Raw genomic sequence first — 19,235 nt, forward strand, 5'->3', positions numbered from 1 at the left:
TTGGTATTCGAGCAAAATATCGAGTTAAAAATATCGGGATACAGAAATATCAGAAATTAAATATCATGACACTCAAATATTCTGATGCACAAATATTGTTGAAAAAGGATATTGTTTTTTGAGGTAAGTAAAATCCTTTTAAATAATATTGATGTTTTTGATATTGTTTTCAATAATGTAGAGGTTAAAAATATTGTTTTTAAATTATTTGAATGTGTTTAATTCTTCAGTGGTACTATTTTAACATAAATGTTTATTTTTTTAAATATAGCTTGTAATTCTTTAGTGATTTAGTATTTTTTAAATATTTTTTAATAGAAATGTATAGTGTTGTGGGGGTTGCTGGGTTTGTAAGGGGGTAGGGTGGGGAGATTATTAAATATTTAATAAAAATATATTTAATTATATGATTGATATTTATTATGTAAATTATGTAATACTGATTAATTTTTGTTATATGTTATATGTGAGCTGTTAGGTTTGTATGGATATTGGTTGGGAAGTTAACTAAGTAATAAACAAGTTCCTTTCCAAATAAAGATAGCAGACCCAATTCATAAAGCAACTTACTGTACTTGGGGTATAAAAGGGGCTGGTTTTATCATCATCCTTGTATCGCAAAACCTCTTTACTCCTGTTGGTGTGTTATTTCGCTCTTGTTGGTGTGATTCCTTTCTCCTGTTGGTGGTCTAGCTCTTTGCGTTCTGTCCAGCATAATTTACTCTAGATCGTGCCAAGATAGAATACCCCATCAGTGCCTTTTTCTGCCGGGGTCTCCGGGAAGAGATAATATTATGTTTGAGCTGATTTTCCACGTTGATGGACCAAATATTATCAATCGAGCAACGCATAAGTGAACATAGGTCTTTGAAACGTAGAAGCCAAACTCAATTTTCTCAGAGTGCTCGACAACCAGTGAGACAACCTGAAGCTTCTACAACAGAGTCTTCCATATCATCAAGAGAACAGCCAATGCAAATTGCCCTTGCCTGTGGATCATTTACAGGATCTGAAAGAGAATCTCGATGGAAACATGGGCTACGTATGTATTGTGGATCCCCCGGACATTTACTTCATTCATGCCCAATTCGCTATCAGAAGGCTTTGAGAAATGCAGGATCCCACTCACTTCAGATGGGGAGAGGACAGGAATATGTGATAGCCCTTTCATTTGTACGTCAAATGAACTACTGGTCTCTTTCTCTTGCCTATGTAGGTGGAAATTCCTAATGAAAAGATTGAAAAGGTATTGGTACTTTTGGATAGCGGAGTCAGTGGACTATACCTGGATAATAACTCAGTGATTGAAAGAGAAATACACGGAATACTCTCTGGACGTGTCAAGGAGATGATTATTCTTTGAAGCTAACCTCTGGAGGACATCATGAGGTGCTCTTCTTTGACCTCATTACTTCTCCTAATAATGTTTTGATATTAGGTATTCCTTGGCTCGTTGGACACAACCTGTACAACAACTGGGTAACAAGGACCATCGCTCTTTCTTCCCAGATTAGTCACCAATTGTGTTATGTTACTGAAGATTATTGGACTCCAAAGGAACTGTCAAGGAAAATTGTGATCGATCGTGGAACTGTCAATGTCCTGTAAGGACTTCCTGCTCATTATCAAGAATTCACAGATTTATTTGAAAACCGTAAAGAAACTTTGTGACCTCACCAGACTATGATTATGCCATTCCCATAGACCTTAGCACCACCTTTCCATTGGGAACAATTTACTTCCTCTAGGAGTGTAAAAGAGAGGCATAGAGGCTATACCTGGAAGAAAATCTAAAAAATTGTCCCATTACTTGATCCTCTTCACCCGTGGGGCTTCACAATTTTTCAAAGCAAAAAAAGTGAATGAACTCAGACCTTGCATAGGCTTCAGGGGACTCATTTACAAAAATTGGGCAAGTATTTTTGCTGTGCTGCCGTATGCCAAACTGAAAGGGCAGGAATGTACTGTATTTATGAGACACAGTGCATTGCTGTCCTTTCAGCCAGCCCCCGTGCACAATATGGTACGTAGTGTCAATGCCGACACCCATGTAACATGGTAAAGGCTGTCTGCATTGTTGGCAGGATTGTTTTTCTGCAGGACCTCCCTACACAAAAACAATCCATGGAGGCGTTTTCCTCTTTCTATGTCTTCGATGAGGCAAGTAAACTGAAGTACAGGAACACTATCAGGCGTTACCATGCCAAAAAAACCCTGTTCAATCGCCCTACTTTTCTACAAAAAAATCATCATTCTGCTAATTCTCCTAAAAAGAGCTTTCAGATCTTGAAGGATATCACAGAGCCTAATTCTGTAGGTTCTGCCCTAGAAGCTTCAATTGAGCACAGCAATAATTTGGTGTTATTTTTCCAGAGAAAGATCCTAGACGTCTCGTCTTCCTTACCTGCAGAAAGCATCACTGAGCAGCCTTTTGAAAGGCAGCCTCCCTCTGCTCAATTGAAGGGACAATTACTGTTTTTTCTGCTCTTATAGTAAGTTCACCCGCTGCTCTTTTAGCAATGGTAAACTCCAGCTCCCCCTGGATCCTGCCCCATTCACATCTTACTCCATGAGTTTGATAGCATTGCCCCCACCTTGGTTGACTCATTGAATTGGTCCCTCTTTAGTGGGGAAGTCCTCTCGCAAAGGAAATATGCAGTGGTGAAACTGCTTGTAAAAAACCAGGGCTTGATCCTCTCTGCCTCAGTAATTGCAGGCCGATCTCTCTTTTATGGGGTCCGGCAAAGCTCCTGGAAAAGCATGTCAATAAACATCTTTCTGCATTCCTTGAGACCAATGGAATCCTCCCCCCCACTCAAATGGGTTTAGACCACAGCACAGAAACAGCTTTGCTGACTGTGGTCATGGAACTCAAATCCCTCCTGGGCCAAGGAGGCTCAGCAGCCAATATCCTATTGGACTTGAGCGCAGCCTTAAACACGGTAGACTACCCCACATTCATTTATAGGATTTACAAAGTGGGCATCGAAGGCCAAGCCTTGAAATGGCTCTCCTCCTTCCTGAAGAATAGAACTTTACAAGTGCTTGACCATTTCTGGTAATCTAAGAGCCTCTCATTGCCACAGGATTCTTCTTTGAGTCCAACTCTTTTCAACTGTTATGTGCTCCCGCTTGGCTGGAATTGGCAAATCGTTTAGGTTGTCTCTAGCTTCTCATATAGATGACACCTAGCTGGTGATTTCCATTTCCCCTGATTCCAGCTCTAACCACCTTAGACAGGCCTTGGGTCTTCAGGAAGTAGCCAGATAGATGGCCAATTGCAAACTGTATCTCAATGAGTATAAAACCAAGGTCATGGTACTGGGCAATAATTTAAGCAAAAATGTCCCAGCTCACTTGCATGACTTCCTTGAAGGTCTTGTTAGTCCCAAAGAGGTGATATTAAAGAGTCTGGGTGTGTGGCTGGACTCCAGGCTTACTATGGAGCACCAAGCAAATAAATTAGCATGAAGCTGCTTTGGTATTCTTAGAATTCTAAAAAAGGTCCTTCATCGGTTACCTTTCATAGCCAGAAGACTCATTGGCCAGGCTCCTGCCATCTCTCACCTGGACTATGGTAATACACTCTATCTTGGCTCTCCTTGTTATGTGATGAAAAGGCTTCAGACAATTCTGAATGCCGCCGCTCAGCTTCCTCTGAATCTTCCCAGGCACCAATCTCTCAAGAAGGAATTGAATGATCTCCATTTGCTCCCAGTGGAGGAACGCGTTCCACTTAAGGCCTTCTGCATTTTGCATAGGTCTTGTCATAAGAGATGTCTCACTCTGTTAAGATCACTAGCTAGCCCATACAGTTTTGGAAGTTCAATAAGTTCCTCCTGTGCCCATTTGCTGCAGGTCTCCAAAGTTAGAAGATCACACTGGGAAGTCCGGTCTTTCTCTTATCAGGCCTCCAAGCTCTGTAATTCTCTCCCTTTGGATCTAAGCCAGAGGTCCAATGGGCTGTCCTTTCATAAGGCCATGAAAACTTGGCTTCACATTCCTTAGTCTTGCCGGCCAGTGGAAACTATGAGGAGTTGTTCTAATGCTGGGAGGCCTCTGAGAAGCTATGCACTCTATAAGAACCATAGAATAGAATAGAACAGAACAGAACAGAACATTGGGGCAAATCTTTGTGCATGAAATATTTCACCTACATGGCCTTCCTTGGGTTATCGTGTCCAATTGAGGCCCACAAAATACATTTTGATTTTGGAAGCAGTTTTGTAAATCCCTGTAAATTGAGGTTTCCTTGTCCTCTGGTTTCCACCCTGAGACCAATGGCCAGACAGAAAATCTTAACCAGAATCTCAAACAATTCAGTCAATGCTTTTGCGAATCAACTTGGAGTGACTGGTGCACCTTTTTTGACCCTTGCTAAATACTCTTACAATAATTTTGTTCCGACTGTTTTCAGGACTACACTATATTTTTGTCGGTATGGGCTACATCCTCGATCCAACCCATCAGGTCTGCAATGTACCTTACTGTTTCTGGTACCGCTAGTTTCTTTTGTCATCTTCAAACAGTGAGACATAAGATTTCCCTAAATTTGCAGGCATCCATTCAGAGAATGAAAGCCTCTGCTGAGGCCCATCAGTGTCAGTCCCCCGCTTATCAAGACAAGGTTTGGCTTTCTTCTAAATTTCTACCCACTCACCTGTTCCAAAACAAGTTCAAACCCTGATTTTATGGGCCTTTCTAGATTGTTCCCATTGCTAATCCTGTGGCTTTTAAGGTTAAGTTGCCATTTCTTAGAAAATACATCCTGTACTTCATACTGCTCAGCTAAAACCCTATGTACCAGATCCATTTCACAGAACTTTTTCACAGCCTCCTTGCCTTTTGGTAATTGAAAACCTGAATATCAGAAGACATTTGTGATTCCCATTTCTTTAGGAATCACTTACAGTTCTTGATCCACTTTAAGGGTAATCCACCAAATAAGAGGTCATGGGAAAATGCTTTAGCAGTTCATGGCCCTCTCCTAGTCCAGCATTTCTTTCAGCAGTTACTTGACAAACTAGGAGCCTTGAGAGGGGGTTGTACTGTTAGACAGCAGACCACAATGTGGCCTGTGCCCCTCCCAACAACCCCTCTCATATCCTGTGCTTTACAGCTGGTTGCATGTATCATTTACCTGCAGAGTGAAGAGGCGGCAGGCCGCCGCATACACCTGTAGGCAGCTCCTCATAGCGGTTGGCCCGCCTGTGCTGTATCTGGCAATCCTCCTCCCAGGGTCCATGCTGGAAGCCTCCATAGTTCTTTTCCTTTCCCAGAATACCTGGAGAGGATTCTAGGGAGTTGTATCTTCCCAAACTAAGATGGCAGTCATTTCCCTTGTAATCCTTGGTTCCTTCCCAATTTAAGATGGCGGCCCCAATGCATGAGGCAATTTCGTGTTCTGGGGGTTTAAATAGGGCTGTTTTTCTCTTCATCCTTGCATCGCAACAGCTTTTCACTCCTGTTGGTGTGTTTCTTTGCTCCTGTTGATGTTTTATCTCACTACTGTGGGTGGGTCCTGCTCATGTTGGCGTGATTTCTCGCTCCTGTTGGTGGTCTAGCCTTTGTTGGAGGTTCTGCCTCTAACCAGTTTCTCTAGCAGAATCCCGGCATTCTGTATTTGTCCGCTGGATCCATTTCCTCAGTTCTTGCCCTACTAAAGCCAAACAGTCATCATTGAAGATTTTTTCTCTTCAGGGTTTTTCCTTTCTTGGGGTTCCTTCTGGGAGACACTATCTGCTTAGGCGCTCATAGTGTCTGCGGTATCGTGGCTACTGGAAGAGCTCACATTTACCTCTGGCAGACCAAGACTGTCAATAGCTTGGCTCTAAGATCGTCTCATCGTCCAAGTTCTGCAAACAGAAGTTGTCCATCTGAGAGGGTCGACATTGTATGCTTTTCTTTAATTTCTTTCAGTTTTTCACCTGTGAACCACTGCAAGGTGTTTCTGGTTACAGACTAGAGTGTACTCTTTAAAGAGTCAGTAAACATGAAATGAGCACAATGCATTCTACCATCATTGTATGCTTCCTGGTAAAACTTTAAATTAAGTTGTTTGAAACAAATCTTCCACAACACATTTTTTCAAGACCAGTAAAACTAATTTTGGAAATCTGACTATCATATTTTTTAATTCTGAACGTGCATCACTCTATATGAAAAGTTTTTTTTTCTATTTTACTATAAAGTATTTGTCTTTAACCTGTATGTGTTTTTTTCCAACAAATGTATTTACCATTCTTTGCATTATAGCTATTTGGATCACATATACATACTGTTCTTTGGAATAGGATACTTGATATCTGCATCATGATATATTAACATAAAAATAAAAAAACACAAACCGAGGGGCATATCAGCAACACCCGGCAATAATTATCGCTCTGCGCTCTTAGTGTGAGGATAATTATCGCCGGGTAACGTGGATTTTTATCGCTGAGATAGCGTGCTCTCAGCAACGCTTATCTCCTCAGCGATAAAAATCCTCACGCTAACTGCCTAACGTGAGATTATCGCTGGAAACCCAGCGATAATCTCACGCAATGTGACGTTAGCTTGCTGATAGGGACTCACAAACGTAGCCATGATATCCACCCTCCATAGGTTATCATGGCTAAGTCAGTCCTGAAGCAGGCGTAAGGAAAGTAGCGATAACAGGGGTTATCGCTACTTTTCCTGACGCTATGCTTCATAGCGTGGGGCTTGATGATAGGAGAAATGTCGCTTAGCGACATTTCTCCTGCCATGTTAGGTCAGGAACGCCCACTTTGCCTCTCATTAGAGATGCAAAGCTGGGCGTAAAGAATCCCCATGCTAAAGCAAGGTTTCACGCGTTAGCGTGGCATTGCTAATAAGGCGATAAAATTATCGCTGCCTTTCGGCCGAAAACGGCCGCAAAAGCGGCGATAATTTTTTAACGCCTGCTTGTAAATATGCCCCAATATTTAGAAAAAATATTTGTTTTTCAGTTCATCCAATATTGAAGGTGTTGAGTGTGTTTTAGAAGGTGTTCCCTTTCCTGGGGGATTTAGTCCCAGCAGTCACCCAAACAGAGATTCTCGGACTTTGATAGGAGTGGGATTAATAAAGTACAATTTTGCTACACAGTCCAGTGAGGTGTCAAACTGGGTAAAACACACATGCCAAGTTTGAATATAGTCTCAAGAACCTATGTGTACATCTTATGGATCATCCATAACTGTCATATTTCTCTAGCGCAGCTCAGATTCAGAATACATGCTTTCTGTCTCCCTGCTGGGCCAAGTTAATTACTCAGCTTTACAGCAGAGGGAATAAAGGCCTCATCACACAAGGACAATCTGCATCTGGTAATTAGCTGTCACAGTGCATATGGGGTGGGACAGCGCAGGCCCAATGACCAAAGGAGGAAGCAAAAACATTTGGAGACAACACAGGAGGGGCTTTTGGTGAGAAAGTCCGTGGCAGTGATGGCAGATAGGGGTGGAACTGAAACCCTCAGAGGAGCTCTGCAGATAGACAACTTGATGACTCCATATTGGATTGTTTCAAAATGCTGCACGGAAGGTTGAGGCAGGGGTGGAGGTCTGATTTGGCATCCTGGGATTGGCCGGTGGGGGGGAGGCTGGCATCTAGAATTTTCCACCCACGCATAAAAACCACAGCACAAGGGAGAGACAGTAAGCATGACCCTTGATCTGGATGATGACAACAACAATGCGAAGGACGGCTGGAAGAACAAGTCACCCAATGCCCTGATAAACTGAGGACTCTGTCTTCAAGTGACCTCCGGGACTAGATGGATCTCCCTAGGACCAGTGACGTTGGCCCTTTTAGACCCCCTGAGGACCAGTTGGGGGAAAACCAGGACTTCTGTTCCCAAGCAGAAGGGGAGGAACACCAGGAACCAGGAAAAGGAGAAACCTGATTCAGGGAGCCAGCAAATCCAGCTCCCTGCAGGGTGCACACTTTTTAATGGGTCCTGCTGAAACTGTGGCAGGTGCCAAGGGGATACAATCAGTAGTAAAATGAGCTCCAGATCAGGAAAATCAACCCAACGATGCCAGAGATGTGCCCATTTAAAGATTAGGGCGGAGCAGAATATTTCATTCTGCTGCCGGAATTTGCAGAATTTGGCGACTCCACGTTACCTTTGTAATGGGCAGTTTTCGCCGAATTCCGCCAAACGCCATGTAGTGGAATCTTTTCCTCGAGAGGCTCCAAAATGCAAATGGGAGTGAGAGTTTGTGTCCCCTAGTGCCATTTTCTAATGCGGGCGGTCGCTGTCAGAGGGCCACTTCTCAAGTAGATTTGCTGTCGCTCAAGTAGATTTTTGAGCAGCAGCAAAACCAACTTGAATGGCCCCACACTCTTGCGCACTGCGTGGTATCATTGGCAATGATTTTTCTGCACTGTTCACACTACTGGTGCTAAATTGCAGTGCGGGCAACATGACATGCATATTTTGTGCCCATTGGAGGAACTCTGCAGAATCTTTTGGAGTTTTTTGTAACTTAGTGGAATTCTGCAGAGTGAAACTCTGCAAGTTCTGCCCGCCCCTATTAAGGATCTTGTCTTTTAAACCCTTTTGCTGAAATGGAGTGCATGGAGCTCTACCGTAGGTTCTCAAGTTATCCCCAGCATGGGCCAGGGCTCGGTGATCGTCGTAAAGGTTTTAGTTCTTAAATTACCCAGGAAGGGGATTAGAGAACAGGGCTCCCATTCTGGGCCTTAAGGCACAATCCTCAGGGCGAAGGCAATATTGAATGGGGTCTGGGACCCCACCACCAGACCCATGGTGCAACAGGAAATGAGGGAGAGTGCTGCTGTGCTCCCCCCTAGTGTCCAGGGATGCTCTGCTCCTGTATCCAGGGGCAGCAGGGTGCTCACACCAGTATCCCCATCCTGTTCGCTTGGAGCAGGCAGGGAGAATGTAGTTGCCAGCTCCATCAATGGCAGCCAGCTGTGCCGGCAAGGTGGGAAGCCTGCTGCGGCAGCTGGGAGAAGCTCACTATGCTGCCACCAATACAGTGAGCACCTGGGTGTCCGGTGGGCACTGACATCCAGGATCCTAAAAAAGAAAAAGAAATAAAAAGAAAAACTCATTGCACGAAGCCGCTGTACCCAATTCGTGGTCCAGGAAGCAGCTCATTAAATAATCATGCTCCCGGCATGGAGCACCACAATGCCCTGAAATGGCACATTTCCTTTCCCTCGTGGTTCCTCAAGGAGGGGCATATGCACCACCAACGCTGGCAAGGAAGTGTGTAGGGGCTGCATAACATAGAATCCCCCATTGGATAGCTTTAGGAAATAGCAGTGTGTCGCTCAAGCCACCGAATACAAGGCCTGCAGAGATTTTCCTCAGTAATTTAAGCACTCTCGGCTTGAGCTTTTGCACTACAGTTTGGGAGTGCAGGGACCTTAGTTGCTGGTACTATGGCTGCATTATATGTTGCATAAATGTGTGAAAGATGTGTGAAAGAAAGACTTAGACAAGTTATGTTAATTTTCCATGTTTAGTAGAATATATATATCCTGACAGTGATTTTTGATAAATGCTGCAATTCTTTTATTGCATTTACACATGATTCCGATGATAAGATGGTTATCTTTAAATGTAGTTATTGTTCTTATAATGTGATGAATCCTTGACAAAACCAATATGCCTGTCCTTTATATTGGTGCGGTGACCCTCGCAAAGTCAATATGTATGTGTTATTGAAGAGGACACCTCCTTGTACTGTATTGTTGTATCTGGTATGGGGATATTGTGATTATGGGATTCATGACCCACTAAGGGTCAAATGTGATATCAGAATGTCACCAAAGGAATTTCTGCCTCCCTCATGTATATATTTGTAAATCAGTGCATAGTATGTAGTGGTGTGTGTGTAATAAATGTCCTTTTCCTATTTCAAAGTAAAAGCACAGGCTGGAAGCTCATTTATTGAGTGGTACTGCATAACAGAGAATTGGGATTGCTGCCCACATCACCCCCTCTAAGTAGGCCTTTTACTGCTCTGCTTCGCTATCCTGAGAGAGACCAGCGCTAGAATGAAGCGGTTGGTTCCCATTAAGAAACAATTGAATTTGATTTAAAATTTGTTCTGTGTCAGAGCGTTGCTGTTTATCTTTACTACAGCATGTTCTTGTCATGTTAAACCACCCCACTAGCAACATCTACCTTTTTTGTGCAACACACTTCCTTGTCAAGATCCTGTGTGATTCTTTGATACCACAAAGGCACTCCAGTCATCCAAGTAATGTAAACGGATCCTTGGCTCTTTAATAACCAAGGTGCAGCATTGATCACTTACATGTGCCCATTTCCTTTTTGGGAGGCACAGGCGATCACTTGCTTTTAGCTAGTTCTGCATCTCAACGTGTCCTTACTGAGACAACATTTGCCAGGCATTTTACAGGTCTTGCATCAGCCTTGCAGATTATCCGATTGTACCCACATGGCCATATGGGTTCCGTGGTACTCAATCTATCTTGCGTTGCGGTCAGCTTTAACTTCTTCAGCCATGATCTTCCTTCTTTTACTTCACATGTACTTTCAGGGTTCTTCTGGGACCCAGCTCTTCATGGTTCTACTCCGATGCTCATATTTTGCATACATTTCCTAAAGCAATGTAACCATGAGCTTGATAAATAGATCACTAACTGTTTCAGAAGAAAGGAAGGATATGTTAAGTTTGGTCTTTGACTTCTTTCCTAAGATTTATCACATAGAATTTTCGTTAAAGTCTCTGTTGTGATAGGGCACAGTTAGAATCGTTAAAGTCCTTGGGCCAGATTCACAAAAGTAATCTGAGACAAAATCCTAACTTTATGACTTTCGGTATTCACAAAAGGCATTTAGCAGTAGTACAAAGTTAGGAATCCTAGCAGTCCAGGCTGGACTGTTCCCATTAGAGCAGGGTCAAGACTGATTTGCATATGGCTGATTCCAAACTAAGGTGGCGTGGTGGGCAAAAAACAATGAACCGGGAATGAGGCCAGAGCATTTGCCAGTGGCTGAGATTAATTGAAGCATTCCATCCATTCACCTTGTTGTTGTTCCAGGTAGCTACATGTCACTCTCCTCCAATGGATGCTACTTCTGCTAGGACAATATGCCCCAATTGGTGTACTACTCCAATTCCAGAAACTTTAACCTCACAACTCTCAGGAGAAGGGTGACATGCAAAACCTATGACATGGTAGTATGAATGGGCAACGAGCAGCAGCACAAAATAAGGTTTGGAATTACTGGCTGACTTCAGTATTATAAGATGTCGTTCTGTGTGTGGTATCAGAATATCTCCCCAATCACAGCACATGGTGCAGATTCGTACTCATACCTACATACCTCACACTCCACAGTGCTGCCATACATGATCTGCTGCCATACATGATCTGCTGCCACTAGCCACTTCAGCCTGCCAACACATTTCAGGTTGTGTTTTCTGGCTCATCTGGGAGCATGAGGAACAAGGTTGGCAGGTAGGTAGCGGGCTGTTTAGCTCATTGGGAGACTATATTGGCCAACTGAGGTTTTACTGGCATATGTGGAGGCAGCTCTGTGCAGTTGAGGTGGCTCTGGTATTTGAAATTCTAAATATACCACCATGTGGTAGGTACGGAAGCTGCAATTGAAATTGGGAGCTAAACCTGTGCCTTTGTAGGCTATACTGTAGGTTTTCGGGCTGCTATTGAGGCTAAACCTGCACATGGAACGATGGCACTCGACATTTGATTCTAAACATGCACTTTGTGAGAATGGATGAAGTATTTGAGGCAGTAGGTGGCTGTTGGGGATGCTGCAACTGGCATTTTCAGTCAGAACTGTGCATGGAAAGTTATTCTGGGCATACAGAGGCTACAGAGGTCCATTGACTGTACCTACAGAAGGGAAGACTGCATTCAGTATTTGAAGTTCTACCTACTTGAGAGGTCTGTTTTGGGCATATAAAGCTAAACATGCAAATGAAGGGGATGCTCTGCTCATTGAAGGGTCTACATGCACATGTGCTGGCTTACGGACTAGTTTAGAAGGGGCTGCACTACGTATTGGTAGTAAGGAGGCTGCCTTGGGAATGTGAAACCATACATGCTCATGTTGATGCTATTATGGATATTTGTGGTGATGGAGCAGGATTTCGCAAAAGAAGCCTGCTCGAATGAATACCCCCATAATACATACTAACAGTAAGTAGTAGTAGAAAACTAATGTGCACCTTACACAAGCACGAGGGAAATAGCTTTGCGTATGTGTGCACTAACGTGAAATAATATAAGAAAGAACTAAAACGCTATTTACATTGTGCTTAGAAAGAAATGAGAAATAATGCATGACTAGGCCGCATGTGCATTTCGTAGCCTGCATGTTGCATTGTGCTTTGAAATAATAAATAATGCAGTTTTTTGCTTAAAGCTATGCTTGGAAAAACGCTAACAGGGAATAGTGCAAAGGTGGGTGGTAAACAGTGAAAACTAAGTTCTCATATAATTAATGAATGTTCATTTCCCATTTTCTATAGTGTGCTCGGTGAGATGCCATTTCCCCTTAACTTGGCCGGATAAGAGAGGGGCGGGATTAATGAGAGAAACTGATCTGTCAAAGACACACTGAAGCACTGAGCACAGCAGAAGAAGCGCCAGGGTGAAGGCCGATGTGATGATCGTCTGCCAAGGGATGTGTTTGACTGTGGGACAAAAAAACTCCTTCCACCGACATTGCTTAAACTAATGTGCAATTGTAACATGAATAAATCGTGAGAACGGAACAATTATGAAATCATGAGAATGGATGTAGAACAATGAATGAGCACAAAACTTTGAATGAGGTCACTGTGGTGTGACCCGTCACCCCCTAAATACACCAATCAGCTGTCAAGTTTAGTCAAAAGTTTCAAATGATGTGGGATGTACATGTAGGTTTTAGGGTATAACTGGGGTGCCTTAGGGGGTGTGGTTGTGTTAGGCTGGCTACAGAGAGAGAGGGGGGAGATGCGTCACTGTTTGTCGGTTTGCAGACAGGCCTAGCTGTTCCTGTCCTGTACCTGTCCCTGTTATCTTTTTTTCCTGACTCTATTCAGGGAACCCCCACCATCACTTTGGCCAGAGGGGTGGTTTTCTACAGATCCTTCAGGTTGGTATTATTCTGACTCGTTCTTGCATAAATTACTTGCAAATTTATTCTGTCCCTGAAACATTTGCTTCTTCATCTATCCACTCCGTCATAGGTATCTTGTCGCGTATTATTTAGATGAAACGTATGTCTCTTTATCTAGCCCCTCCGTTAGATGTATTATTGTTCTGCATTTTATTTTTTTGCTTAAACTGATGTCTCTTAATCTATCCACTCCTTCATGTACAATGTCATTATTTTATTGATGAGTTTGTTTCTATCTGAAATTGCTGATGATTTTTCTCTCCCTTTGTGAGTTCATTGTTTGCACTTGTGACTGTATGCATTGAGCATTTTATCATTTTATTGACCATATTGAGATAAAACTTTATTAACCTTATCGAGAGTCTGATGATTATTTAGCTGACTTGATAGTTAGTTAGATAGTGCCATCTTTACCATCAACTATTCAACTAATTGGTTCATCGACCAAGTAGCAGGAAAGGTGATGTACACGTGTAGATATATATTCAGACATGTTAAACATGAATCTATGGAGAAATTTAATTGTTATTTGTAACGAATTGACCCCAGCACATCAGGGATTTGGGTGAATGTGTATGGGCCGTTGTTCTGTGATTGGTATTGGCCTTGCGCTGGATCAGTGGCTAACCCTGAGCATATGAAGACTGCACTCTACATTTCAAATAAAATATAAGACAAGGAGAGTTTGTAATGGACGTATACGGCTAAGCCTGCAAATGGGGAGGCTCGAATGGACATACAAGACTAAGGGCCTCGATTTGAAGCCCCTTGTGCCACAAATGATTTACTATTTTTAACACAGAGGCGATGCAATCAGTGCACAACACTGTTCCTTATCTCCAAACATTGGGCACAATACGTCAGTTTGTAGAGCCCTCCGCCACATTGTACCTGCGCCAGGTGTAATGTATGCAGGATAAGTGTTCTCAAGCAAAAAGTCACATAGAAATTGTGGTGTGAAATTTACCTTTCACTCCGTCACTCTACGACTTAACTGCATCAATATCCTTATGCTTGGTCAGGCCAGGCATAAGGATTGACGTAGGGCTTTTACAATGAGACTCGCCTATGTGCTGTGACACATTGATGGAGTTGCGTCAGTTTTACGACCAACTCCAGGAATGGTCTCTTTTGCGCCAATAGATGCATCAAAAATTCTGACGCATCTTTTAATCCTTGCTCCATGGAGCCCTGTATTATCAACACAACACATCTATGGTGTTGCTAGGGCATTTGACGCAGGCACAAGTAAACTAACGCATTGATACCAATGCATCAGTTTATTGTAAATGAGGCCAGCAGGGCCTGATTACGAGCATGACATCCCGTCCCCCAAATTACAATTTCATTATATCCTATGGAACTTGTAATATGGAAGACAGGATATCCGTCAACGTTTGTGATGGAGTATCCCATCCCCGAAGATCGTAATCAGGCCCTAAGTGAGTTTTGAAAATATATTTATCGTTATGGGACTGCAATGGTCATATGGATGTCTCCTAACATATGTGCCTTTGGAACTGTAGCTGAGCATTTAAGTCTGTGTTTGAACCTTTAGAACTGTTATTTGGTATTTAGGGGTAATCCCTGAGCAGTTGAAGGTTCAGCTGTTTACATGGGCATATTATTATTTATGCTTAAACACCTGGAGGTTGTGCTTGGGATATTTGAGGATTCACCCTAGTGTTTGAGGTTGTTTCTGCGCATTATGACCTTTACTCGTGCACCTATTTCTGTGTCTTTACAGTTGAGGAAATACTTGTGTACTTAAAGCTATGGCTGAACCTATCCTTGTATTTCTGGCTGTAATTAGGCCTTTGGGACTTTGGGCCTGATTTAGACTTAGTGGATGGGATACTCCATCCCAGACATGACGGATATCCCGCCCGCCGTATTACAAGTGCCATAGGATATAATGCACGTGTAATACGATGGGCGGGATATCTGTCACGGTTGTGGAGGAGTATCCCATCCACCAAGATCTAAATTAGGCCCTAAGTCTTGGCATTTGTGGCTGTGTATGTGAAGATACATTAGGGAATCTGAAACTAAACTTGTTCATTAGAAGCTGCAAACTGGCCTTTGAAGCTATAATTGGTCTTAAGAGGCAGTTTTAGAGCACATGGTGACTGTATCTGAGAAAGTGCTAACTGTATGGATAATACATTAGAGTTGTGTCCCTGTCGTATCATCATCATGAAATACCATATACCAAAGTTACTATGTGACTGATAAGTAACACAAATTCACTTTTTTGTAATTGAATTAACCTAGCCTATTTATTTTTGGATTGAGGTCTAAGGTCACACAACAACATTTCAATTGATATCATGGTGGGTTAAACGTCATGCAGCGTAATCTCCTATAACGTCATGAAAGAGAAGACGAAAGGTTCATGGTTTCACTTCTGCTGTGCCTGACATTTCCCTCAACATGTCATAGAATTCATGAAAATATTTCCTCTGTTTACTTGTGTCTAAGTATAGATATTATGTTCACAAACTCTTTACAGTATGTGTACAGAATTACATGAAACTATATGCACCATTCCTCAAACAAGGATTAAAGTGAAGTATCAATTCTATTAAAAACAAAAATGCAAAAGGACCTTATTATGCCTACCAGGGGGAGGGTAGAGGTAATGATCTCCACCACGCTGATGAAGAACTGTCTGCCATATTTAGAGATTGGCAGGTGGAGATATATATGCTGTGAAGGGAGCAGCTGCTCCCTTTACAGCAGTGAAGTTTACTGGGGAAGCACCATGTTTAAAGGACAGCTCAGCAAACTTTTTTTGTTTTTGAGAAAAGAAACTCCCAAAGCAGAAATTAGTTTTCTCTGAACAAAAAGTAACCAACTTACAGGAACAGGAGCCTTGGATGTAAAAAATGGACAGGAGAAATAGGTGACGGTTGTCCCTGTCTCAATAAGGTGGCACGACAATCACAGTGCCTGTAATTCGCTGGTTTTCGTTCTTCCTCCCACTCATAAAAACTCTGCATCTGGCCCTGACTTCTTTGACTGTAAGTAACGGTGACTCAATATTACAGAAATACAATTATTAATCGTGTTGGAACTTACCAACAGCTGGATCTGAATCATCGAATATAAGATACTCAGGGCGACTAAATTCAAATTTATCTGAAAAATTAAACATTTCAGAAATTAGAAAAACAGTAGCCCATATGCCAACGACAAGTCATTCTACAATAAATGTAATCGCACTATGACACAAGAAATGCACTTTGAGGTCGGATTCTATTCCTCCCTCCTCCACATCAGCCTCTGCTGTACTTGTCATCACTCCAATATGCATAGTTGTTCTTAGTCTCATCTGTGTGTTCTCTCCCTTGCTCCTGAGGCACATTGTTTTAATAGACTGTTTGCTGCACATTTCGCCTTAGCCTTGCTCTGTACTCAAACTCTAAAATGGCAATATATCTCTGTGCTTTAATAGGGTGCCCCTTACGTGTTTCCCTTATTTTCAATTTACAAGCTTAGGCTCTGTATAGTCACTCCACCCTTCCTTCTCATCCCTCCCTTGAGCACAAGAATAAGCGTGAGACATCTCTCGTGTGAGCAGCCACTCCCAATGTTTGTTTTGCTGCAATGCCTGCTGTTGCTGTAACGTACATCTTTTTAGTTACTACAAAAACCCAAAACTTAACGATGAAGTTTACTAATGTCTTAAGATTGAGCACCTGCATGGTAATTTGCGAAATCATCAACATAGTCAACATAATATTTGTGTATGTGAACTCTATGACCTTAGAGGTAGCTCAAGATGCATAAAATGTGATCCAGATCTCAGAAGGGTCTGAGCCTCACAGGAGTGCCATGGAGCACTTGTGAATGTCATCCATGGGCTGCCTTCTGAGACAGCCAAAAGTGATGAGCAGAAGAATGAGGTACTTGGAGGGAGAATAAATGGTTAACCGGGATTTTTTGTGTGGGTGAAAACAGACTATCAGAAGAGAGACAGGTTCTCGTGGGTAGAGGAATATATTAAAAAAACACGATTTTGAGAAAAATAGGGCATTTCGTCCTTAGCCTCTGCGAATCCTGAAACTGTGCTGCTGTCCATTCATTGTACAATGAGGCTATCACATTTAAAGAAGGACGATGTATTCAGAATCAAATGGTAAACAGTAATTGTACATGTATACTTCTTTGTCTGATGACATGTAAAAAGTTAAATGAAAGTGAAACAAGAACAACCATCTTCTATGCCTAGTGGTAACTGCTCGCCATCGGGCTCTGTGGGATCAGGCGCAGGCATGTGCACTAAGACAAAAAGAGACATCTATAATGTTAAGGTTTATTTTAACTGCTAAAAGACTCAACACAAATATTCATTATCAATATCTGATCCTTAAATGCACCCAAAATCATGTGTCACTATTAAAGTAGTGCTTAAGACCCTTTTGCCCATGTCAGATTGCAACAAATGACGTACAACAGGGCAAAGTGTGAACGTGAGCACAGATCACTAGACTCGCAGTTCCACTCGGGTACTTGTTCCCTCTGTCGAAAAGGAGTCTGTTAAGTCTTGGAAGGGGCTTCTCATCTCACATTTTGCTACCGATAGTTTTGGGCATAGCAGAGATGCTAATGGTAATGGTACAGCTAATGATAGTGCAGCTTATTCTTCTGAAAAGGCCAAACACAAGAGTAATTGGCAGCACTGCTGCCACTCTGCAGGCTCTCCTTGTCTCTCAACTTTTCCTTACCTATTCATACTATCTTCATTTTCATTGTTTTTTTCTCAGACGCTTCTTATTACTAGCTTCACAGCTGGTTAAATTGATTCAGTGAGCTTAGCAGTCACTTAAGAGAAAGTTCACTCTTACCTAGGGCCAGATGTACGATCGTTTTTAGAGGTAGCGAATGGAGAATAGGGCTGTTTGTGACCGATAAAATGGCTTTTAGCATGTACTAACCCTATTTTGTGAGTCGGTAACCTATTATCAATTCGCAAAATAGGGTTTGCGTGTCGGTATTAGGAAGGGGTGTGCCAAAGGCCTATCTTCCTAATAGCGAGTCGCAGGGGCATGTATGAATTTTTTTAGACTGGAATGTGGCTGCAAAACATCCATATCTTACTGTCTTGTGAAGGAGGAGGTAACCGGTTCTCAAACAGGAAGGGGTCCCCACATTGGATGCCAACATTTTTTAAGGGCAGACAGTGGTCCCACAGACCGCTGAGGGACCACTGCCTACTCTTAAAAAATGAAAAGTTAGCTTTTCATTTTTGTTTCTGAAATGCAACCTGTTTTCCTTTAAAGAAAATGGGATGCATTCCAAAAAAAGGTTACTTTATTTCAAAAAGCAATCACAGACATGGTGGTCTGCTGACCCCAGCAGGCCACCATCCCTGTGAGTGAAGGCCATTCCCAATGGGTCGCAAATTGTGACCTGCCTCATGAATATTGATTAAACATTTCATTTGCAACCCTAATAGGAATCGCTAAATGTGTCTGACAGACATTAGTACATTTCATTTTGTGAGTCTCTAATTGCAAATTGCAAAAAGAATCGCAGTTAGTGACTCGCAAAATGAAATGGTCGTACAGCTGGCTCTCAGTTATTTATTTAACTGTCATCAGGTATAGCATTGGTTGAACATTACATCCTTCAAAGATTTAGTGCAGACCTAGTCAAGTCAAGTCTTGCTTATGATCTGGCATTCCTTAGATCTATATGGTTAGTCAGAACTTTCCCTTTCCCGTGCCTTACCAGGAGGCAATAGGTACTTTGGATGCCATCTTGGGAGGTGTTCCTCCCACGTGCTTTGTCTCTATCTCCGTTGCGGTCTAGTAAGTGACATAAACATGGATGCACACAGCGGGTGCGCTGATGGCACATAAAAGGCAAGCCAGTTTGCTCCTGTCCATGCCTGGACCAGGGCCAGATACTGTCGGAGTGAAATCGGAGGTAAGTACTGACTATCTATGCTCTTTACAATATGCTCTCTCGTACTGCTTCCACATTCAGACCCTGAAAACAATTGGCATAAATATCCCTTCTTACTGTGCGATCAAGCTTCCAAATACATTTCGGCCAAAGCTGTGTTCAGTAAGGGTATCTGTAG

At 42.5% G+C, this 19,235-nt stretch overlaps 1 protein-coding gene across 1 annotated transcript in view; it reads right to left on the minus strand.

The window, feature by feature from the left end:
* LOC146833907 (coagulation factor XIII B chain-like) overlaps positions 1-19,235 on the minus strand; it is a 1,069,530-nt gene that overhangs the window by 682,058 nt on the left and 368,237 nt on the right. Inside the window, exon 6 of the mRNA XM_085601818.1 lies at positions 16,226-16,285. Within this exon, the coding sequence (XP_085457944.1) occupies positions 16,226-16,285 (60 nt within the window). The remainder of the gene's footprint in view (positions 1-16,225; positions 16,286-19,235) is intronic.

The sequence above is a fragment of the Triturus cristatus genome, chromosome 4_2, assembly GCF_964204655.1.
Source record: "Triturus cristatus chromosome 4_2, aTriCri1.1, whole genome shotgun sequence".
Classification (NCBI taxonomy): Eukaryota; Metazoa; Chordata; class Amphibia; order Caudata; family Salamandridae; genus Triturus; species Triturus cristatus.